Source organism: Dasypus novemcinctus, chromosome 24 (genome assembly GCF_030445035.2).
Source record: "Dasypus novemcinctus isolate mDasNov1 chromosome 24, mDasNov1.1.hap2, whole genome shotgun sequence".
Lineage (NCBI taxonomy): Eukaryota > Metazoa > Chordata > Mammalia > Cingulata > Dasypodidae > Dasypus > Dasypus novemcinctus.
This window is the reverse complement of record NC_080696.1, coordinates 33,758,707-33,782,418: the sequence shown is the minus strand read 5'-3', so window position 1 is coordinate 33,782,418 and position 23,712 is coordinate 33,758,707. Positions and strand designations below refer to the sequence as shown.

General features: G+C 62.1%; 1 protein-coding gene across 4 annotated transcripts in view; it reads left to right on the top strand.

Moving 5' to 3' along the window:
* The first annotated feature begins 346 nt into the window (after nucleotides 1-346).
* The window catches only part of NOL4L (nucleolar protein 4 like), a 126,045-nt gene continuing 102,679 nt past the window's right edge, over nucleotides 347-23,712 (top strand). Inside the window, exons 1-2 of one of the 4 annotated variants that reach the window (XM_071211631.1) lie at nucleotides 347-582; nucleotides 971-1,120. In XM_071211631.1, the coding sequence (XP_071067732.1) occupies nucleotides 1,082-1,120 (39 nt within the window). In that variant the 5' untranslated portion in view covers nucleotides 347-582; nucleotides 971-1,081. Of the gene's footprint in view, nucleotides 583-758; nucleotides 1,121-23,712 lie in introns of those variants that run through there. The other 3 variants (XM_058286892.2, XM_058286891.1, XM_071211632.1) reach the window with 3 other exon arrangements.

Sequence of the window (23,712 nt, the reverse complement as noted above, 5' to 3'; positions counted from 1 at the left end):
GGGCGCAGATAGCCAGGCCGGGGTTTGCGCCCTGCTCCCCGTGGGACGGCCCGCCCGGGCCGGGCGGACAGCGGCCTGCGAGGCTCGGGGCCGGGCGGGGGGATCTCGGTCCCTGGGCCAGGCACTGAGCGCCGGCGGCTCTGCCCTCCTGGCGGCTCCCGGCGCGGCGGCCCCCGCGCCCCCAGGGGCCAGACCAGGGCGGGGGCTGGGTCCGGCGGGAGGCCGGGCGCGGGGGGGCGGGGGGGGGGACGGGCGGTGCGAAGGCTGCGCCGCTCTAACAGGTGGGATCCCGCGGCGTGGAGGAGGCGGGCGCGGGAGGAGGAGGAGGAGGAAGAGCAGCAGCAGCGGGAGCCGGAGCAGAGCAGGACGAGCCGCGCGAGCTGACAGCCGCCGCCCGCGCCCAGGCTCGGTCTCGCTCCCCGCGCCCGGGGCCGCTCCCCGCCTCCCGCCTCCCCCGGCCGCCCGCGGGGCGGTCCGCCCCCTCTGCACCTCCGGGCCCGGAGCTGCCTCCATCTCTCCTGCATCCCGGCCGGGGGGAGGAGGAGGCGGAGCAGGAGGCGAGCCGGAGCCGCCGCCGCCAACGCCGCCGCCGCCGCCGCCGCCCGAGCAGGACAGAGCGCGCCGCAGCCCCGCGCGTCCGGCCGCCGCCCGCGCCCAGCAAGCAGCCGCGCCGGAGCCACACCGCGGGACGGCCCCGGCAGCGGCGCGCCCGGCTCGGCCCGGCCCAGCCCAGCCCAGCCCCGGCCCCGGGCGGCCCGGCGGCCGGCCCGCCCCCGAGGGCGCCGGGCGCGGCGGGAGGATGCCGAAGCCGACGCTGCTGCTGCGCGGGGGCTGGGAGCGCGAGCGCAGCCCCGGGGACTCGGAGCTGGGCCGCCAGTTCCGGGACTGGTGCCTGCGCACCTACGGCGACTCGGCCAAAACCAAGACGGTGACACGCAGCAAATACCAGCGGATCGCCGAGGTCCTGCAGGGCGGCGGCGGGACCGGCGCGGGCAGCGGCCCCGCGGCCGGCGAGAAAGGCAAGTTCCAGTTCTGGGTGCGCTCCAAGGGCTTCCGCCTGGGCAGCGGCCGGGAACCCAAGATGGGCCAAGTGGTGTATGTGCCGGTCAAGACGGGCTCGGTGAGTGCGCGCGCGGCGGCCACGGGCCGGTCCCGCGGCAGGGCTCGGGGCGGGCGGGGGCGGGGTGGGTGTGGGGCGGGGTGCGGGTGTGGATGTGTGTCCTAACGTGTGTCCCTGAGGCTATCGGTGTGTCTGGCCCGCCCGGGGCGCACGCGTCTCTGCTCGCCGGTCCGCCCTGGCCCGCCCCAGCAGCGCTCCGGGTTCGGGGCGTCCCTGACCCTTTCCGCGCCGCTACCCGGGCTGCGGCCGTGCCGGGCGGGCTGTCCCGGGCTGCTCACCCCAGCATGTTCCGTCCTCCCGTCCCCTCCCCCCGCCAGCAGGCGGCTGCTCCAAAGCCCGAGCTTCCCCCCCGCCCGCCCCGGGGCTGCCTGTCCCGGGCGCCTCGCGCTCCCGCCCCCGGTCCGGCTGGGCGGTGTGTGTGTGTGCCGGGGGGGCGGGGGGTGGGGAGCAGGAGCAGCCATGGGACGAGGAGTCCGCTTGGCCTCCCAGCTCCAAGGGAGGGGGCCCGCCCGGGCACTGCTGTCCGACCCCACCCGGGGCTAGCCCGGGGAGGGGCGGCCCGAGCCGCAGCCTGGCGCAGGAGCAGCCTTCCGCGGGTGGGTGGGGCGCCCCCTCCGCTCCCCGGGCCCCTAGCACCCCCCTCCTCCCTGGGGCGGGGGCGGCCTGACCTATCCATCCCCTCCCCTCCCCCGTCCCCGGGGCCGGCCGGGTCCCGACGGAGTGGCGGGGGTGGGGGGGGCGGAGAGCCGCAGCCGCGGAGGAGGAGGAGGAGGAGGAGCAGGCGGGCAGCCGGGCGGGGGCGTCCCCTCCGGCCCGGGGCGCCCTGGAGAGGGCGTGCGGCGCGGGCCCCGCGGCTCCCCCGCCGGGACCTCATTGTTCTGCGGCGGGTGGGGGCTGGGGGGCGGCCGCTCCCGGGGCGCCGCTGAGCTTTGAACTTTCCCTGTCGCCGAGACCCTCCATTAGTGCGTTCCGCCCCCGGCCCGGCCCGACCCCGCCGGCCTCCCTCCCTGCCCCCCTCGCTCCCTCCCCGGCCTCGCCCGGCCCGAGCGAGCGAGCGGGGCCGCCCCGCGCCGGCCTCCCTCCCTCCCTCGCTCCGCCGCTCCCCCCTCCGCGCTCCTCCCCCGTCCGGCCCGCCCGCCCCGCGCTCAGCCCCGTCCCCGGCCGGAGCGGGCTCTTCACACACAATTGATTCGGTCGTTACGAAAAGTGCACTTGTCCCCTCCCCCTCCCCCTCCGGCGGCCGCCCGGGCCGGGCCCGCGGGGTGAGGGGGCCGCTAGGGAGGGAGAAGGGAGCTAGGGAGCGGATCCGGAGGCGCCTCCCCCCGCGCCCAGGGGACGGGGCTGCAGGCCGCGGGGAGTGGGGAGCCGTGAGCGCGGAGGGCGGGCGGGCGGCACATCTGCGAGGAGCGCTGATAACCGCGCCGCTGCCGCTGCGGCCGCCAGCAGCCCATCTGCGCCGCTGCCGCCTCCGGCCCGACCCGAGACCGAGGGCCCGGCCGAGGGGCGCGCCGAGAGCGGGTTCCCGAAGGGGGAGGTTGGGGCCGTGCCCCTCCGCCGCGTGAACCAGGAACGCCCCCTAGCCGAAATCAGTGCGCTCCCCCCAACCCAGCCGGTCCGGGCCATTGTCCCCTCTCCTAATGGAGAAGTCAGGGATCCCTCCCCGCCCACCCCCAGTCCATATCACCCACTTTCCCACCCTGGGAGTTTGGACATTGCTCCTCTACAGCCTGCCCGTTGGGTACCCACCAAGGTTCTCCCCGTTTTTGGTGTGCCCCCAGCCGAGTGCAGCTTTCTGAGGTCAGCAGCCCACCAGATGGCTGACTCGGTTTGTGGCCCCCAGCTGGGTCAGTGCCCCCAGCCTTCCAGGCTTCCCAGGTCAGTGCCCTCCCACCCTATATTGGTTAGTCCCTCCCCAGAAAGCTGGGAGTTTTGGCCCAAACCTCTTTCATAGTCTGAGGCAGGAGCCCCCACCCCACCCACTTCTGGGATTGGGGGGTGGGTGTCTCCCTCCTTGTGGCCTGGCAGCTGACTCACTGGCTCTCTGTGTGGGTGGACCTCTCCCCTAGGGAGTGGGCAGCCCGGGGCAATCCCCCCCACTGGCCACACTGCTGTCAAGGCAGAGCACACCCCCCCGTCCCCCAGGCCCCAGCCAGATCACATGCAGAAACTGGGTGCCAGGGCTGGACACCAGGTCCTGCCAGGCGAGCCCACAGCTTCAGCCCCTTTTCACGCCCGCATCGACTCGCCTGCGGCCCCTGACGGCAGGGGCCTCACAAGCCTCCACCCCGGCTCTTGGCTCGCAGACCAATAACAAACCCTCCCCAAGGTACGCCTGCCTGGGAGGCAGGGAGAGCGGACCCGGGCCGCCCAGCCCAGGCTGCCAGGAGGACGACAAACACAACAGACAGTGCCCTCCTGCGACAGCCCGCCCCCCCCCCCCCAGCTCCCCACGCCCACCTGCCCGTCCCCAGACAGCCTTTTCCTTACCTGCCACTCGCCCAGCCAACCGGAGCCTGCCTCAGGAGATGCCCCGTCCTGCCACCCCGCTGTCGCCATCACCTTCCTGCACCCCAGTTATGATTTTTATATTTCCATTTTCCTTTCCACTGATCTAAGAGAAACAAATCCTGCTGGGAATTGCCAGGACAGCCAGTCTCTTCCTGGGAGGGGCCAAATGGGACCTTCTTTGAAAGGTGCAAAGGACGTCCCCTCCCTTCACTGGCGCGCGCACACACACACACATACACACACACAAGTTAGTCATTGCCCCAGGTGGCAGTTGGGAAAGATTCTGCAGTTTTATCCTGGGTGGGTTTCTGTGAAGGTCATTGGCCATAGTCCTTTGTCCAACAGGCATTTGTTTGGTACCCACAGGCCTCGGGTTGGGTGCTGGGGTACGGGGTGGGTGGGCCTCGGCGTCGGCCCCCCCCCTCGGGCGTCCAGCTGGTAGGGCAGCCGGGCGGAGCTGAGGATGTGATCGTGTGGGCAGGGCAGGCCGGAAGACTCGGGGGAAGAGGGGATGTGGGAGTTGGGTGCTGCAGTCGCTGAGCAAGGGCCCCCACCTGGACTTCGGTCCCGAGGGTGGCCGTGGTGTGTCATGTCTCTTCCGAGAGAGGGGCCCACCCTGAGCCCACTCCCTCCTCCCACGGCCATATGCGGCGCTGTGGTCGGGCCCTTCCCTCGTCCGGGCTGCGGCCGCCGGTCGGTCGATGATCTGACACCACTTGTCCCGTCCCATCTGGCCCTGAGCTTTTCTGGGTGTGTGTGACAAAGGCTTAATCTGTCCGGACGGGCCCAGGGCGGAGAGGAGGGCAAGGGGAATTACACTCTGCCTGGGCCTCCTGCAGCTGGGGCCCGGGCGGGGGGGCGGGGCGGGCGAGGGTCAAGCTGAGCCGGGGTTGGGGAGGAGCGGCAAGTTGGTCTTCAGTTTGCAGGTTGTCACAGGAAATAGAAGGTGGAGGCGGAGGGCGGAGGGGAGGAGGGCGGGGCCCTCCACCGCAGCTCAGCGGCGCAGGGTGCTCATGGGGATAAGATCTTTTTATGACAAGAGCCAGGGCCTCCTGGCCGGGCAAAGCCTGGTTAGGATTTATTATTTCTTGTGTTTGGCCTGCTCCCGCCTCCCCGGGCTGCCAAGCAGGGGAAGCTAACCCCTTGGAGGCAGGACCTTCCGATTCCGTTCCTACATCAGCCACAAAACGAACCAACCCCTTTCCTTTTCCTCTGGCCTCAAAATGGGGACGTCCCCAGGGCCTGTGAGAGCCACTGGGTTCAGCTAGGGTGGGGTCCCAGACCGTCTGTCAAGTCCCCGGACCAAAGAGCCCCAAAGCTCCTCGGAGGCAGATGTCCTCAGCCCACCTGTGCCATCCTCCAGACGGGAAGACTGAGGCCTGGAGAGAGGAAGTGACCTTCCTTGTCTGAGGGGCCAGGACTGGAGTGCAGATCTCTGTGCCCCACCTCGGCTTCATCATGGGTGCCAGGAATCCCACCATTAGCGCCGCGTTCCCCCTGGGTGGGGGGTGGGGGAGACGCCGCCATCTCCAAACTGGACCCTCAACACCAGGCTTTTGCGAGCTGGACCCCAGGTGTTCTGCAGGTCAAATTGACTAATGGTGGTCTTTTCCCAGTTTGCAGACAATGTTCATTTAGTGGAGAGCGTTTTCACAGTCTTAAGTCTTTCTCCCCTGGGCTTTTGCATAAACCTTTGGCACCTGCGGCCACTGGTCTGGGCGGGAAATGGCCTCAAACTTAGCACAGGGTCGTATTTGCTGTGACCTTCGGTTGAATGTCTCAGTATTTCCTGGTTTACTCCAAATCATGGCCACAGCAGCCGCTTCGCATTCACCTCCTGTGTGCCTGTCGCTGCCCTGGGGCTGAGGGCCACCAGCTTGTTGAAGTCCCGCTGCAGCCCGGGGGTCTGTGTTGTATCATTGTCATCCCTGCAGGCGAGCAAAGGAGGCTCAGAGAGGGTGGGACTTCCCCAAGGCCACACCACTGATGGGGCAGGCCTGGAGCCCCGTACACCTCTTCATTCCAACCGAGGGGCCCTGCACTCTGATCCAATTTGAACGGCAGAGGTCCTTCCTGATAAGTCTCTTATACCTTAATCTGAATGAGTTTTAAAAGTCCCTTTCGTCAAGATGTCCGTAATCACAGGCTGGTTCCCAGGGCAGGATGTTCGGGGGGCTTGCCTGGCACCCTGGGGGTAGGTGTGTGGTGGGGAGGAGGGCGGCAGCCTCTGCTGTCCTGGGCTCTGGGACTTTGGGGAGAAGGTTGACAGTGACGTCTGGCACAGGCCCCATTTGGATTTCTCCTGAGTGGCAGAAGTGGGCCATTTTGTTAATTAAGCCTCCATGAGTGGGGTGAATGTGGTCCCAGGGACCCTGGGGGACTGCATTTAGAGCCAGGGTGAGGCTGGAGGGTCAGGCTCTGCTTTCCTGGAACCTCCCCTCGGTGTCTGGAGTCCTCTCTTTGGGGCAGGGTACGGGGGTGGCAGGGGGGCGTATGGCGGGCATCTTTCTGCCTTGGGGAAGGCCTGGCGTGAGCGCTCTCTCCGTCAGGGCTCCTACAGCCCGCCTTCCTGTTCCCGAGTCTGGGACCCTGAAGATGCTGCTGGAAGGCCTGGGGTTGAGGGTCAGGCTCTCTGTCAGCTGGGGGGCACTGACCCAGGGATTGGACCCGTGCAGGGTGAAGGTCGAGGGTCTGGCCTGACCTCAGGCCAACGCGGGCTTCTCTCCCTTCTCGTGGGGGGCGTGCGATCGCGTACTGCGCATGCGCGCCTGCGCTCATGGGCAGAGCATGTGCATGCCCGTGATGGCTGTGTGTGTGTGTGTGCGCGCGCACAGAAATGCGACTGGGTGTGAGCGTGCATGTGCCTCTCCATGTGCGGGATGGGAGTGCTCGCTTGTGTGGATGGGTGTGCCTGGAGCAATGTGTGTGTGCACAGGCGGAGGGGAGACTGCTGGTTTGCGAATGGGTGTAATTGTGAGTGTCTGTGTCAGCAGATGTGCAGGCACCTGGGTGTGAGCACGAGCAGAGCACAGTGTGAATGTACGTGATTGCACACATGTGCAGGGTCCCGATGCAAAATCCCTGTGCTCTCTAGCAGTGTGCTGTGACAGAGGTGGCCTTTGTCGTACCTGAGGCAGGCCAAGCTGCTGCCCTGCCTCCTGCGGGGTCTCAGCAGTGGACTGAAGCCGAGTGTGAGGGAGGACACTACCAAGGCACCTTGCTTCTCGCCTTCCTCCTTCTCCCCCCAGTCCCTGCCCTACAGGGGCTGCAGGGCGCGCTCATGACCCTTGCCATGGTGGCACTTGCTGAGCCCGAAACCCAGCCCCGAGGGGCTTGGGGTGAGTCCATCTGGGAGAGACGTCTCTGACTTGAAGTGAGGGGGCCAGGACCTGAGTGTGCCTGATGGGGTCCCAACTCATTTACTTTCCTGCCATGTGACTTTGGGCAAGTCGTCTGTCCAACCTTTCCGGGTCTCGGTTTTCTCATCTGGAATATGGGCTCCAAAGCCCCACTTTCAGGAGGGTTGGCAGACTAGAGAAGACTGTGTCATCATTTGAGGATGGTGGCTAAATAGCATGCCCAAGGTGACCTGCTAACTACTGTCAAAGCCGGACCTGGCCTCTGTGCCCCAAAGCAGGAGAGGGAAAGAGGGAAACAGAGAGGGCTGCCCCAAGATGGGGCGGCTTCTTAGAATACGCTGTTGGCCAGATTCCCAAGTCCACTTTCCGTCCCTGGTCCACACTGACATAGAGGGCTGGTGAAAGGACAAGCCAAAGGGCCCTGGGTTCAAATCCTAGTCCTGCCCTTTTACCAATTTGGCTTTAGTTTTCTCATCTGTGAAGTGGAGCTTATACGCATATCTTCCTTATAGTACTCATGTGAAGATAATGCATTAATGCAAATGAACCCAAAGAATGTAGCAAGTCTCAGTAAATGTTAGCTGCTATGTGATCTTGCCAGGCCTCAGTTTCTTCACCCAGAAGATCAGGATGGCAATGAAAGATGTCACAGGGCTTAAAGGGGACAGTGGAGATAGAGCATTTAGTGAAGTCCCTGGCACATAGAGGATGGGCAGTAAATATTAGTTCCTTGGAGATTGTTGTCTGAGTCATTTCTGTGTCCCCAGGACCATCTCAGACTTGGGAAATGTTGAATTAAATCTACCAGAACACTAAAAAAGTCGAGGTATGGCACTAGCCCCCAGAACGGGGAACTTTAAGACCCAGGGTCTGTCCCTGCCATAGCTGGCTCCTGCCCTGCTCTGAGCCTCAGTTTCCGCAGTTATTGCATAGTGAGTCCCTCCTGCCTCTGATTCTTTCCCTGGCACAGGTCATGCCAGGTCCCAGAGGCCAAGGAAGGGCTGTAGGGTGGTGGTGAGGGTGGGGCCTTTGTCCAGGCCAGGTCGGCACCTTCTAGGAAGATGAGTCTCAGAGGGCTCCCCACCCATCCCTGGTTCCCTGACCCAGGAGCCTGAGTTATGGGCTCTGGGCTCTTCCAGAGGCCACTGTGAGGTCAGCACAAGGCCCGGTGACTTTCTCTCTGCCTCCCTCAGGGATCTTGAACACATTTCCCTTTTTTTTTTTAAGCCCCTGCCATGTGCCAGATACTTTTACTTCACTGAATTCCCCCTGGATCTTGTGAAGTAGACGAGAACTTGGCATCAGAGAGGGTCAGTGAACTCCCTGAGTGCACAGGGAGCCCGGGGCAGGGCATCTAAGCCCTGGGGTGTGGAAGCACGGCCTGCAGCAGGACCTGGGGGCGGGAGGGTTGGCAGAGCCCTGGACGCCCTGCCCCGGCTCATGCTGCCTCTCGCAGAGGCCACTGCACACACGCTTCCCAGAGCTCGGGGAGGCCTCTCACCCGCCCAGACCCAGCTTGGCTGAGACGCACCCACCTCCCCTCGCCCAGCGCTTCCCCTTGTCATCTCCAAGCAGCAGGAGCTGCGGGCCTGGCCCACCGTAGGGGGCCAGAGAAGAGGGGTTGGGAGGCCCATCCTCTTGCCCTTGGGGTCATTGGCTCCCTCAGCTGCAGATGAGGAAACAGAGGCCGAGAGTGCAGGGAATTTGCTCAGAGTCCCACGGAGCGGAGCGCCAGAGCCGGGAGGAGCGGCTTGCTGGTCCCAGGTCTGGCCTTTCACACCTTCGCTCACTCACTGTCTGCTTCTCCCGCGGCCCCTCGCATCAGCTCACCCTCCGGTTGCTCCCTCGAGGCTCACCTGGGACTCACCTGGGACTCATTTTTCTTTGACCACCCGCGCCCCCACCCCTGCCCAACCCCTCCACAAACCCAGTCCGTTCTTTCTTCAGCATAGCCCCAGCTTCTACCTCTTCCCGCCACCTCCACTGCCTCCGCCCTGAGGATGCGTCCACCTCCCCTCCGGCCTCCCTGTCGGCTCTCGTCCTCTTGTCTTCCCTTCTTCACGCAAAGAACCAGAAGAAACTTTGCAAAAAGGGAATTGGATTCTCTCCCTCCTCTGCTCAGATGCCTCCAAGGCTCCTGCCTCACTCAGAGCAGGGTGGGAACCAAAGCTGCCAAGCCAGCCTCGGGCCTTGGCGCCCTGCAACCTCACCGCCCTCCACGCCCCGGGCCTCGTTGGCCACACTGGCCGCAGCCACACTGGCCTCTCACCACCTCCCAGATACTCCTGCCTCCGGGCCCTTGCACTGGCTGTTCCCTCTGCCTGGAAGCCCCTCCCCCCCCATCTCTCTGCACGTCGGCTCTTTCTCTTGCTGCAGGGTCGCCTCCTCAGAGGGCCCTCCCTGATCGTGCAGTCAGGACCACCCTGGATCCCTCAGACCCTCTCCCATTCTCCTGATGCTCCCTCCCTCACCCTCTTTTCTGCTTACTTTTCCTCCATAGCCCTTATCGCCCCCTGTTGTTGTGCACACACGTAAACATATACACGTTTATATTTAGGTATATTTGCATTCCCCCCCCCCACTTTTTAATATGCCGAGCTGTGCGCTCTACCGGGGCAGAGCATGTCTGTTTTGCTCAGAGCTATCTCCAGGGCCCACCATAGCTGCCTGGCCCTAAGGGGCCCCCACTGGGCAGTGGGGGGCAGTGGACACCTCAGAGTGGGAGCTTGAGAACGGTGGCCCATCCAGTTCTGCACTCAGAGGCCTCAGGAACCCGGGACTTGGACCCCGTCCTCCTACTCGAGGATGTCCAGGAAGTCTTCGGGGGGTGACATTTGAGCTGAACCCTGAGGATCAAAAATGTTTTTTCAGCAAGAGCAGAACACGGGGAGGCTCGTGCCAGGGGGTGGGAGTGCGGGGGGAGGGCTGTGAGGAGGTGTGAGCAGCCTCGGGCTCAGTGTGGGTGCTGTGATGGGGACGGGAGCTGACTTTCCTCCAGGACGTTCTGCAGAACGTTCCAGATAGGTAGATGGTCAAATCAGTTTGGGGGCCACTGGGCCAAAGAGTGGGGTGCCTGTGTGGGACCATGGGGTCCTGAGGGCCTGAGTTGGTGAAATCGGTTGAGCCAGGTGGAACTAGTGCGGTAGCACGAAGGAGAGCAGGGAGCACGCGGAGTGGCTTTGGCGTAAGGAGACCAGGTCACTTTTGGGTTTTAGAAGGAGCCCTGGGATGCTGAGGCGAGAGGGAAAAGCAGGAGGCCAGGACATAGCCAGGTGAGGACGGGGCAGGCCTGGCCTGGGACCCCGGAGGGCTGGTTCCCTCTAAGAGCAGAGCTTGAGCTGCGGGGTCTTAGTGCATGGGAGGTGGGGAAGCTTGAGGGTCAGGGCTGACCCTGGGGTCCTTAGGTGCAAAGAGGGGCCATGTAGGAGACCTGCACGTGCGGGCAGATGCATGCAGCTGGGGCAGACGGTGCAGAGGCCAGCCCGGCGGGCAGAAGCGGAGCCATCCCCAAGGCTGGCAGCGTGCATCTGTGGGAGGCCTCGGAGGACGTTAGTGACTCAGGCCGCGGTGGGCCAGACGGGGTCGTCCTGTTCCCGGGGCCCCTTCCCAGATCGGAACCTTCCCCGCCCCGGCTGGGACCAACACAGGCTCCTCTGAGGCCTGTGCTGGTGGATGACTCATCGTTTTCTCAGCTTCCCGGGCTGAGGAAATGTTCAAGAGACATGGGGCCCTTTCTTCAGTAGGCCGGACCCCGACTGGAGGCCGACGGGTGGAGAAAAACACGCTTCGGTCCCTGGCCTTGTCTGAGAGCTCCCCCAGGGTGCATCTCCAAGGGCCCCTGTGTCCATAGCCTTGCCCCGTCCTCACCACCCGGGAAAGAGGCCACTATGACCCCATTTTACAGATTAGCAAACTAAGGCACAGCCTCTCCCCGGCAGCCAGCTAAGGAGCCATGAGGTGCCTCAGTTTCTTCATCTGAGAGATGGGTCAGGTCGTATCTTTCCTACAAGGCTGCTGGGAAAACCAAAGGAGAAAATCCAGTGAAATGCTTACATGGTGGTGTTGTCATGTCATGGGGATTTGGAGGGAATTCTGCCCAGGTGGGGGCTCTACTGGCACTGGTCATTGGGCAGAACAACCACAGCGAGGGCCGAGGCTTAGATGGCAAAAGACAGGCTTGCATTTGGATCCCAACTCTATCCGCCACCTGCTGTGGAGTTCTGGGTGAGTTGCTTGCCTGCTCTGATCCCTGACCCTCTCTGTATACGCGGCTGGTGACCTGTACCGCATGGGGTACTTGGAAGATGGCACAACACCAAGCCTGCCAGGCAAGCCAGAGTGGGGGCACTAACCCATCTCGGGGCTCCCCTACTGTGACGACCCCAATACCACATAGTGAACCCCCAAGGTGGGTCAGGAGGTCCTTGTGGGCTGAGGGGAAGAGAGGAGGGGGGCAGCTCAGAGAGGTGGGGCTACGAAGCCCCCTGGGGGAGGGGCCTGTCCAGGAGATTGGGGGTGCAGGCAGGAACAGGCGGGGGGACAAGGGGTTTTGTGCACATTGAATTTGAGGCCCCCCTAGCTGGGCAGAGCAGTAGGGAGTATGGACTCGGGCTGGGTCTAGTTTCTGCCATTTACTGCTGTGCAACCTTGAGCAAGTCACTTCTCTCTGAGCCTCACTTTCCTCATCTGTAAAATGGGGATGGCAACAGATGTGGATTCACTTGTATGTGAAGTGTCAGTACCAGGGTGTGACATGGTCAAGCCCTCGACAAAAGGGAGCTACGATCAGATCTGTGACTGGGATGACTCTGTACCCCTGGGATCTGTGGCTGGGGCTTGGAGCGCAGAGTGACCTGGAGTTTGACTCGTGCTCTGCTACTCGCTAAATGGATGACCTTGAAACAAGTTGCTGCTCCTCTCTGGACCTCAGTTTCCTCATCTGTAAAGTGGGTGCTGTAGCTTTACCTATCGTGGAATTGCTGTGGCAAGGTGAAGAGAGACTCCATGTCAGGTGCTCAGTGTGAGAAGCAGGGGCTGGTCTCTGCCAGCACCTGTCTCCGTGGTGATTAGACCTAAGGGCGTGCTCTCTGGGCCAGGCGCAGGGGACGCTGGACCATGGAGCTGCAGAAGGGCCAGTGGACAAGGGCAGGGGGAACCAGGCAGGAAGCATGTGTGGAGACGCTGGAGGGGTCGGCTTCCAGGAGGAGGAGGTGGTCAGTGGGCTCTTCCCCGGAGGGTTGGCAGGTCCCTGTCCGCCAGGTGGGAGAAGGTCATGGTGGACACCAGAGGGAGAGAGAAGGTGCTGAGCCAAGGGAGGCGGGAAGTAGAAACCAGAAGTCCCCTTGGTCCAATCAGAAGTGGACTGTTGAGGAAGGGCGGGGGAGAGCCCGTGGGATTCTCAGAGTCCTAGTGGCCCACTGTGGAACTTAGCTGGGTTCCAAGAGCACTGGGTTCAAATCCTGCTCCAAGAGTACTGGGTTCAAATCCCGCTCATCAAGCATCTGGGCAGCCCTGGGCACATCTCAGTCTCTCTGAGCCTCTATAAAGGATCCATGTAAATTGCTCAGACAATGCCTGTTAACAGAGTAAAGACAGTGATAACAATGGCACAACAGATATTTATCCAGTGCTTATAAAGTGCCAGGCATTTGCTTAACACCTCCCAGGTGACTGTGCAAACACAGGTACTATTGTGACCTTAATTTTGCCAATGAGGATTCTGGGCTCAGAGAGATGAAGTAACCTGCCCCAGGTCACATAGCAGGTAAAAGGCAGAGCAGGGATTTGAGCTCCTGCAGGGGAGAATGTCATAGTCTCCATTCTGGGTCCCGAAATCATCATTGTCTTGACAGCAAGGCTTGGATCCTGGGGTCGCCTGCGGCTGTTCCTTGGGCTTGAACGGTGTCTCTTCCCAGGATGGGGAGGTGGGCATGAATCTCCTGAGACACACTGCTAGGCACAGACCAATCTACCGGCAGCTTGACCCTCGGGGCAGAGACCAAGGGGACTCTGAGGCTCAGGGAGGGCAAGGGACTGGCGCGGAGCCCCCCTCCGCAGTCAGCCAGAGGCAGGGGGAGGGCTGTGCCAACCGGTAGGAGACCAGGCCTCTGGCTCAGTGGGGTGGGGCCAAATGGGAAGGCGTGGCTGCACCTCCAGGTCACTCTACCGCCAGCCCTGAGAGGTGATCAGGGCAGGGTCTGGGCAGGCAGGGAGCGTGCCCTGGGGGCTGGGGAGGAAGCAGGGGGGGGCCCTCGGGAAGAGGGGAGAGGACAGATAGGGCATCCCAATCCATGCAGAAGAGAACTTAGCTTTAAAGGTAATAGAAACGCATGAAAAAAACAACAGGGGCGTAGAAGTGGCTCCAGTGAGTAGGTACCTTCACCCCACACGGGAGGCCCCGGGTTCGGTTCTCGGTGCCTCCTAAAAAGTTGAGCAGACAGCGAGTGCAAACAACAAGGGGTGAGAAATAAATAAATCTTTGAAAACAACAACAAAAAAGCCCAGCAGTTCCCGAAGGGTGCAGTGAGAAGGGCGTGCCTGGCCCAGCCCACCTCCCTCCACCCATCTGTCCTGCCTAGAGGGGTCCAGTCCCTTTTGAGTCCTCCCCCAGGTCCTCGGCGCCAGCCGGGCTGCTGGGGTTTGAATCCTACATGCACCACATACTCTCTGGGTCACTCAGGCAACTCACTCCGCTTCCCTGTGCCTCAGTTTCTACTAAAAAGTGGGGGTGACCATATCACCCACGTCACCGGGCTCTTGGAGAACTCAGGGCTCCTGACGGCCTAGCGGCGGGCAGGCTGTGCTGCCACCGCCGCCACTGCGTGTGCAGCTAGGCACGCTGTGCGCGTGGTTGTAAGGTTTTTCTCTTTTGTCCTTCATTTATTTTTTTAGTTATTTTTTTCTTTGATTCTTTCTTTATTGGCGCACGTGGTTTTAAACACCCAGCTCCCCTTGCTGGGCCCCTGGCAAGGCCTGAAGCTCAGGTTCCCCGTCTTCGGCGCCCGCAGGCAAGAGGCAGAGGTGAGAGGTCAGCTCAGGGGTCAGCCCCGCGGCCCCAGATCTTGAGCCGGCGTCTGGTGTGGAGGGATTTTCTGGGCCCCACGCACCAGCTCCTGCCTCATTCAGTCCATGAGGTCAGGATTCAGGACTCGATCCCCTGCTCCTGTGCGGGGGACACAGGGTGACGGTGGGGACAGGAGGGGTTGGGGCGGCTGTGCAGAGAGCCCCTGGCCAGGCCCCAGTAGATGAGGTTTATTGACCTGCCCCTGTCACCTTCAGCCCTAGTGATCTTGGAGAAGTTCCTGAGCTCTGAGCCTTGGTTTCCTCATCTGAGGGGTGGGGCAGGCTGCTGTGAGGAGCCAAGGCAGGTGCCTCCGACGTGACAGAGGATTGGGAATCTTCATCAGGCACCCCCCCCACGCCAGAGGGATTTACAATTGGGTTGGGAATGATGGTGTCATTGATAAGATCCCAATAATTTGGGTGATATCAAAGTAGCTGAGAAAAGCCCAACTCTGGGTTTGAATTGCAACTGTGTTGCTTAGTTACTGAGTGACTTTGGAGAAATTAATGAACTTCTCTGGGCCTCTGTTTCCTTTTCCAGAAAATGGGCGCAGCTGTAAAACTTGCTGGGCAGGGTTATTGGGATGCAGGTAAAGACAGTGAGCCCAGGGCTTGGCTTGCAGTAAGGCTCTGGCATTGGCAGCAGCTGTAATTATTTTAAGGACTAAGAAACCACTAGCAAACAGTATTGGACACAGGCAATCAATTCATTCATTGATTTGTTCAGCAAACTGATTGGCATTCAGCAAACTTTGATTGGCGCCTGCAAAGTACTGGGCTCTGTTCATTCATTCCACAAAGGTTTACTGAGCAGCTGCTATGTGCCAGGAGCTGTGCCAGGTGCTGCCTCAGGGGTAGTGACTAGGATAGACTTAGTCTCTCCCCTCACAGAGCTAGGAATACCAGGTATCCCCACTGGCTAAGAGTTGGGGTACAGCCTAGGCCCTGGGGTACCATCCAGCTGGTTGGCTTGGGCAGCCTGCCCCTGCCCTGGCTGCAGAGCTCAGGGGATTGCATGTGCCCACCTGGCCCAGAGACCTCTATGCCAGCCCTGCTGCCCGCATGTCTGCCTCCTAAGGAAAGCAGAGCTCTGGGGACAGCATGGGGCGTGTGGGGCCTTCTCCACCACCCCCGCCCCAGTGTTTGTCACCTCCTCCCCAGCAGTAGCGCTCCTCATCCCTCCTCCCCCTCACTTCCCTCTTCACACAGCAGCCAAAGTGCCGCGTTAAAAACGTAGCCCTAACGGTGCTCCTTCTCTGCTCAAAACCCTCCTGTGGCTCCCCGTTACCCTCCGAGCAAAAGCCACCCTGACCCCGAAGGCCCAGCGCTGGCCCCTCTCTCTACCTGCTGGGCCCCCGCGCACCGCCTTCAGCCACTCTGGCCTCCAGGTGCTTCCCCCGGCCCTTGCCAATCTCTGCTGAAATGTCACCTCCTCAGTGAGGCCCTCTCTGACTGCTTTTTCAAAAAGCCCTCCGTCCCCCATCGCTCTCAAGCCCCTTCCTCTAACTTCAGAGCCCTTCTCAACATCTGACAAGCGCTGCATTTGTGTCCTGCCCTTGGGCTCCAGGAGGACACTTGCCATCTTGCTCACTGCTGGGTCCCCAGAGCCTGGCACACAGTAGACACTCAGTAAATATTTGCTAAATGAATCCCCCAAGCCTTTTAATTCTCCTACGTGGGCCTGTTTCCTCCTCTGCAAAGGGGAGCACCAGGGCGGCTGTGGGACTGGCACGAGGGCTGGCGGATGACCAGGGTCTCCTATCCAAGGCGTCAGGCGCTGTCTGGCCTCTCCCAACAAGGAGCCTGGCAGGTCAGCAGGGCTGGGTCATGGAGGGCCCCAAGCCCCGTGTGGAGGCCTCTGAACTCCTGGTCGGGGGCCAAGGCAGGGCAGAAACACCAGCTATGGGAAGAGGGGAGAGAAGATAGCTTGAAGGGAGGCCCAGTCCTGGGGAGATACAGCTGGGTGCCCATGCAGTGAGGGCCCCAGCTCTGAGGCAGTGGGAGCCATTGAGTGTCACAGAGCAGGGGCAATGTGGGGAGGGAGGCACTTAGGGAGCTGAGTCTGACCCAGTGCTTCTGAGGCCCACGGCGGCTCTGAGTCCTGGAGGGCAGTGGCCACGTGGGAGCCAGGCTACAGGGGAAGGCAGAGGAGCTGGAGACCGAAGGAATGGACCCCGTGCCTCCTCCTCTTCTTATCATTGCTTTGCTTTTCATAAAGGCCTCTTCTTCATGCATTCATCCATTCATTCATTTATACATTCACCGACTTGGAGAGAGCCTCTTGGGGTGCAGCAAGGCTCCTGCCCTGGTAGAGCTTAGGGTGCCCTGTGGGAAACAGATGCTACATGACACAATGACGGTGGTGGTGGTGACAGAGGAGGTAAAGGCGGTAGTGGCGGCGATGGTGGTAGTTGTGGTGATAATGGCGGTGGCGGCGGTGGTGGTGGCAATGATGGTGTCATGTCATCTCCTCTTCATATTAAGTGCTCGTTAGACGCTGGCCCTCTTCTAAGAGCTGCCCTTGTGTTTGCGCGTTGGGCTCCTGCAGCAACCCCGTAAGGCACTGAAATCTTACGCAACTTGCCCGAGGTTCCCCATGAGCAAAGGAGGGCACCGGGATGTGAGCCCAGGCAGGCCGGCCGACCAGCAGCTGCCCCCAGCTCTGACCACCTGCCGCTTCCAACAGGCAGCTCCCTCCGCCAGCCACAGGCAGGTCCCTCCTTCCCCCCTGGCCACTGCAGCCGCAGCCTCCTCTCATGGGGGTCTCAGCGCAGTGCAGGGGGCAGTGCATGAGCCTGGCTCTGCCTCAGCACTTTTGGGCAAATGATGCGGCTCCTCTGCCATCAGCACTTCAGCCAGGAGCTGGGGAGGACCAGCGCCAGGAAGGCCACCAGAAGGCGAGGAACCACCACCCTCACCGTGGCTGTTGATGTTCCCAAGGGGAGATCCCTCCACTAAATCAGGATGGCAAAAAAAGCCGCACCTCGGGATGCGGGGTGGGAGCGGGGGAGGGTGGAGTCTCTCGGGTGGACACACTGTACACGCGCACCTTGTTGCTTCCCCTACCCGGACCCCAGGGACAGCGCTGTGCTCCCGTCCCCTGCTAACGCCCTGCCTTTCATCTCTCGGAAAGGGAGGGAGGCAGGGACCCAGGCCCCCAGACTCCCAGCTCTAGCAAACCCAAACGATCCTGAGCCAGTGACGAGCGGGACGGAGGCCGGGGCCTAGGGCAGAAGGCCTGGGCGTGGGTGCTGCCGCTGCCCTCTGTGTGTCCTGGGACCTGCCACCTTTCCCCCTCAGGGCCTTGGTTTTAGTCATTTGTTTAAATATTTGACAGGCTACTCTCTGCCAGGCGCTGCTCCAGGCTCTGGAGACATACAGAACATCCCTGTCCTCCCGAAAAGACATTCCAGGGGGACCGATGCAAATGAACAAGAAAAACACTCAGTTTGTCAGATGCTGGTAAATTCGGTGGAGAGAAAGAAAGCAGAGTGGGGAGTCAGGTGTGCTGGAAAAAAAGAAACAAAACAACAACAACAAAAGGTGTGCTGGAGTGGGCTTGAAGCCTTCCAGGTAGGGAGAGCAGCAAGTGCAAAGGCCCTGAGGCACGAGGGTGCCTGCTCTACTTGAGGAACAGTGAGGCAGCCAGTGTCCCCGCTCCCTCCACTCCCTGCATTGGGAATCCAAAGACCACCTCTTACCCCCTCAGGACCTTAGGACCCAGGACAGAGTGGCTTCTGAACCCTCACGGTGAGAGCTGGTGGTCCCAGCTTCTCTGGGTGTATCTGGGGCAGGGCTTTGCTGCCCAGTTCTTCAACCTGGAGGGTGGGTTTTAAGACCCTTGGGGGCTCAGAAAAGAGGTCATGCTTTCTCCTCTTCCCCAGTGGCTGACTCTCGGCCCTGGGTTCCAGTCGTGGTTCCACCACGTTCCAGCAGTGTGACCTGGGGCAAATAATTTTCTGAGCCTCCGTGTCCTCATTTACAAGATGGGGATAGCAGGGCCCGTATACAGGATAGTGATGGGCCCTAGAGGAAACACCGGGAGGTGTGTACGTGCCTAGCGTGGCATCTGGCCTGTAGGTGGTGCTTAACAGATGGTAGAAACCAGAACCTAACTTTTCTATGGCTAGGAATTGTGTTCACATCTGCTGCGAGTTTTTCATATCACTTCAGTCTTCTAAGAACCCCATGAGGAAAATGGGGCAGGAAATAATAGCCCCAGCTTACAGAGGGGCAAACTGAGGCCTGGGGAGAGTGAGTGACTTGTCCAGGGCTGAGGGATCGAGGGCGAGAGGAGGCTGCCCTTGTCTGGCCTCCCGCTCCTGAGCGTGCTTGTGTGCACACACGCACATACACACTACGTGTACGTGCACGCCATGCAATGGAAGTGACTTGTGGGCTTGGGGTCCCGAGCAGGTTTCAGAAGATGCGTCTCGTGGGGTGGGAGGTCTGTCATAAGGATGTCAAAAGGCCCGGAGTGTGGGGATGCTCAGGCCATAGGCAGGTGGGGTCTGGGGCAAGAGGAAGAAGAGGCCTGGGCTCATGGGGTTGTCCACTTGTCCTGTTTGTCCACTTGGCCTTGCTGGGCAGGGAGGGCCGAGTGTCCAGGCTGTCCCCCGGCAGCCCCGCACCCTGGGCCTGGGCCTGTGGCCGCCCCGTCTCTGCCAGCCCCTGCGAGCCTCAGGACAGCCTTCTGAGGGTGGACTGCCAGGGAGGAAGCTCAGAAAGGGGCACACCCACCTGGTGGGGGTGTCAGGGAGCCAGAACGCGGAGCTGGGCTCGCCTGAACCCCGGCCCCAGTGCTAGCCATTCCTCCAAGGGAGCTGGCCACGGCTCAGGCAGGTCCTGGCAGGGGGGCTTTGTTGGGGCGGGGGTACACCTTCCTGCCTTGCTGGCCTTCCCGGCCACTGTTGGAAGACCCTGCCTGCCAGCCTCTGCTCCTTGGCCACTGCAGCCTCAGCCTCATCTCACAGGGGTCCTGGCCCCAGGTTCCAGCCCCACCAGCACCAGCTGGCCGGGGTCTCCATCTGACCCCTCTGCAGAGAGCTCAGGAGCCCACCCTTACTCAGCATCATTAACACTCCAGATATCCTTTCCCAGGGTGCACACAGCTCAGGAATTTCTAATTCCACTTTACAGATGAAGAAAATGAGACCCAAGAAGGAGAGGCCACTTGGCCTCACGCACACAGCACAGAAAAAGCCGAGCTGGGGCTCCCAATCCTGTGCTTTTTCTAGCACAGAGCCTCCTGCCTTCACATTGTTCAGGACAATCTCAATTTAGAGCTGGGGGGAAACAACCCACACCCTGAGTCAGAAGGGCTGAACGTGAATCCTGGCTCCTCTCTCCAGCCGCGTGGCCTTGGAAGTCACTTCACCACCTAGGGCCTTGGTTGTCTCACCTGTAAACAGGGTGAGAGAAAATACCAACCCAGGAGCTTCTGTGCGGTTCAGGGCAACACGTACAAAGTGCCGAGAAAACAATGGACTATTTCCAAGAGTCGTTACTGGTTTTGAAGTCACGCCCTCCCCTTGGTAGTGTTCTCCTTTGTTCTTCCTGGGCCATGGCCCAGTGACCCAGGATGGATGGGGACTGTGTGTGGATGTGTCCTCTGGACAGACGGACGTCTAGCAAGCCCACCGTGGCAGATCCTTCTGGGGCATGGGGCCCAGCTCTGGCTGCACCCGCTCGGGCTGCACGGGGCACTCGAAGGCGTCTTTGTCCCCTTTGTCTCCTCTCTGGCAAATTAGCAATTACCTTTCCTGCTCCTGCAAGCTCGGCCCTTCCTGGGAGAATTGCTCCAAAGCAGCCACTGAGCAAGCAGAAGCTGCCTGGCTAATTAGCAGGTGGCCGTCGGGGACGGGGCCTGGTGGCCAGAATTGGGGCCACAGCTGCCTGGGGTTGGTGCCAGCTTGGCTGGGAGACCAGGCAGGGCCCCGGGCTCTGGGACGTCATCACCCTTTTAACCCTGGGGTTCAGATCCTAGCTGTGTGACTCTTTAGCCGTATGACCTTGGGTAAGTTGTTTCGTCTCTCTGGGTGACGGTTTCCTCATCTGTAACTCTGGGATTGTGTGGGTTTTGGTGCCTGGCACTAAGTGGTGCCCCAAATTAGTTGGTCTTATTACTGTTGCTAATATCGCTCCTCCTGCCCCTGCCTCGGGCCTGTGCCTGCTCAGGTGGGAACACAAGGAGTGCCAACCAGGGCCAGCCCCCCGGGACCCTGCAGGGCTGTGTTAGCATCACTCGCAGCAGGAGGCACCCCCCTCTGCCTCGGGCCCTTGGGCCAGAGGGAGGCCTCATCTCTCTGAGCCTGAGCCTCTTTTTGCTCCCCTGTGGTACTGAGATAGTGAGTGCCCTGTGCCCAGACAGGGGCGGCCCCAGGGGAAGTGCTGGGTCAGGCCGGCGCTCCTCCCGCCTCTCCCCTCCCGCCTCCCTCCGCCCCCTCCCCATGCCTCCAGGACGGCACAGGCTGCGGCAGCTCCTGCAGGACAGGCAGGGTCAGAGTGGGGTCAGAGAGCTGCCTGCGGCTTGGGGTGGCTGGGGAAAGGCTCCCAGAGACCCGGAGGATGCGGACCGGCCTCAATGACGAGCGGATGCTGAGGAGTTGGAGGGCCTGGTGGGCGGGGTGCTGGGTGGGCAGGGGTGCGGAGGCAGGCAGGGGTAGGCTCTGCCCAGGGCCCGCTAGGCCGCACGAGGCTGGGGGTCCCGGGACAAAGGGTGCCAGCTGGGAAGGTGCAGGTCGAGGTAGGGGAGATTGGCAGATGGAGCCCAAGTGTGGGGCCTGGGGCGCCAGGCCGGGCCGCCTCCTGCCTGCTGGCCTGTGACTGCGAGGAGGTCTTCCAGCACTCCCGGGGGTGCCAGCAGAGCGCCGGGGAGCACCTGGCTTTGCCTGGGAGCACCGGCCTGGACAGGCTCTCTGGGGGGGAGCATGAGGGCTGAGACTCACAAGGGGCCGAGTAAAGGGGGCGTCGCGGGCGGAGCAGAGGCACGCGCGGAGGTGTGGTTTGCAGCTGGAGGTGAGCAGGGTGTGTCCCAGTGGCCTCTAATGCCTGACCAGCAAGCGTGGACCTTATCTGGGGGGCACTGGGGAGCCAAGGAAGGTTTGGGACAAGTGGTGTTGAAGTCTGATTTTCAGGGTCACGGGCAGCCCTTTGGGTGGGGGAGGCTGAGAGTGGTTGTGCGTGCGAGTCAGGAACCCGACAGGGCTGAGCTCGCCACCCCCGGTCTGACTGGGCAGCTGTCGTCCCCTTGGAGCCTCAGCTTCTGCGTGTGTCCAGTGAATGGGCAGTAGACCCCCTGTCTCCCTGAGAGCGTAAGGGCGATAATGGCACGCCTGGCGCCTGTGGCATCGCAGCGGAGACACCCGTGGTCGTTCATCGAGCGCTTACACGATGTGAGGTGTTCTAGGCACACTATGTCATTCCATTCTCACAGCTGCCCGTTTAGTGCCCCCCCCCCATTTCATTGAGAAAGAAACTGAGGCAGAGAAAAAAAATGACTCGCCCAAGAGGCAGAGCTGGGATTGAGGCCAGGCTGGTCTGACCCTGGAGCTCTTGCTCTTCGTCCCCCACACGGCGTCCCCCAGCCCATGGCTGGGGCGTGGCGCTGTCCCAGGCAAGTTCCCCAGGGCCCAGTTAATCCCCTCCCAGGACCCACCAGCCCAGGAGCCAATTAGAGCCTTTGGTGCTGGGGGCACCACACCTGTCCCCCTGTCCTGGGCCCCCAGAGGCCAGCCTTGCTCAGGGCCCTTTGGGCTCAGCCCTCCCGCGGAGAAGCTGATGTTCCCGCTACTGAACCCTTAAGAAAAAGGACTGAGGCTTATTTGTTGTCAGAGGAAGCTGGGGGAAAAAAATAAAACCAGAGAGAGAAGCACCCCAGAGTCAGAATTTTTCCAAACCTTGGCCAGGCGGCCCACGGAGCAGCGTCTCCCCCGCTGCGGGCTCCCCTCGGCAATCCTCCCGCCTCCCCCGCCCCCACCTGGGGCCACGGCCCCGCTGCGGGCCCCTGGAGGCAGGGGGCTGCTGCTGCTGGTGGCTGCAGCTTCTCACCTGCGTGGCGGGCCCGGCTCCAGCGAGAAAGGAGGAGGAGGAATAAAGGTCCTTGAGATGGTGACAAAGGTCTGAGTGTGGGCCGCGAGAGCAGCCCGTTTCCAGGCAACTGCTCTACCCTGGGCTCCCCGCGGCGGCGGGCACATCCGTCATGCCGCCGCTCGGCTCGGCAAGGGAGCTCCGGCCGCCCCGGGAAGCCGGCCCGCGGCCCCCAAGCTCCCGTCCTGCCGGGGACACGCGGCCCCTCGCGGGGACCGGGTGAGAAAGCACGGCGCCCTTGTGCCTCCTGCTGGCTGAGCGCCTACTGGGTGCCCAGCTTCGGGCCTGGCTCCTGCAGGACAGAGCGCCCACGCATTGGACCGTCCGTCTGTCTGTCCCTTCAGGATTGAACAGTGATTTAGCGGGCAGACTCCCGGCGGCTGCTCTACCACGGGCTTGCCGTTTGTCCTCGGGCAGGTTGCCCTCCTTTGCTGAGCCTCCGTTTCTTTCTCTGTAAACTGGGCATCATAAGAGTTCTTACCTCCCAGTTGTTGTGTGGTTTAATGACTTAATACAGGTAATGCCCTAGGCACAGTGCCTGGCACAAATTAAGTGCTCAATAAATATTAGCTGTTGCTTCTATTATTATTACTAATTATTTGTAAAGTGACAGCCAGGGCAGTAGGAAGTGTAAGATCCGTTGCTATCAGATAGACTTAGTTGGGGGTAGTGTTTGCCCCACTTTTAGCCATGTGGCCTTAGGCAAATCGTTTTGCCACTCCCGGCCTCAGTTTCCTCTCGACTAAGGATAGCTTCATAGCTCCTTTGGTACCCAGCTCCCCACTTCAGCCCTATCTCGGGTGGTTCTGCGATGCCCCACCCTGCCAGCGCCGGGTGGGGCATTATTCAGCAGACCTTGATTGGCGCCTGCTGGGTGCCAGTGTGGGGCAAGGAGAGAAGCCAGGCCTGGCAGGCCGTGGCCCTGGCCAGCCCCTTGCCCCCCAGCTCCCTGCGCTGCTGGCTCTGCCGGGCTGCCCTGCTCCCCGCCCCCAGGTAACCAGGCCAGCCTGGGGAACCAGCTCCCGTCTCAGCCCCGGGGCTGTCCAGCCCGGTCCGTCAGCCTTCCCCTTCGCCTCCTTTTTGAAAACAACCTCAGAGAACACCCCCAAGCCGGGCTCTGGGGGGAAGGGAGAGGAGGAGGAGGAGCCCGGCAGCCCGAGTGGCACGCTGCCGGCCTTTGTCTGGGCCGCCAGGGCTGCCGAAGCTCAGTCCCCCAGGGCAGGCCACGTTGCCGGCCTGCTGGCGGCTCCAGGGAGGGCGCGTGGGCGGCGGGGCCTGGGCAAGCCGGGGCTGGCAGTGGCCCCTGGGGACGGCCTGGCTGGGCAGGAGGGAGGCCCGCGCATGGGGGGAGTGGGACGAGGCCACGGCGCCCGGCGCCCGGTGAGGCCTAGAGCAGCCGGCTTGGGGGTGGCCGCGTCCTTGGGGGACCATTACAGACATGTCTTAGCGCTTACGACGTGCTGGGAACAGTGGCAGCCGCGGGGCCCTCAGAACTAGGCCAGCGCAGGCCAACCCCGGGGCCTGCTAGCCTGGGTTCAAATCCCAGCTCCACTGTTTGACGCTGTGTGGCCCAAG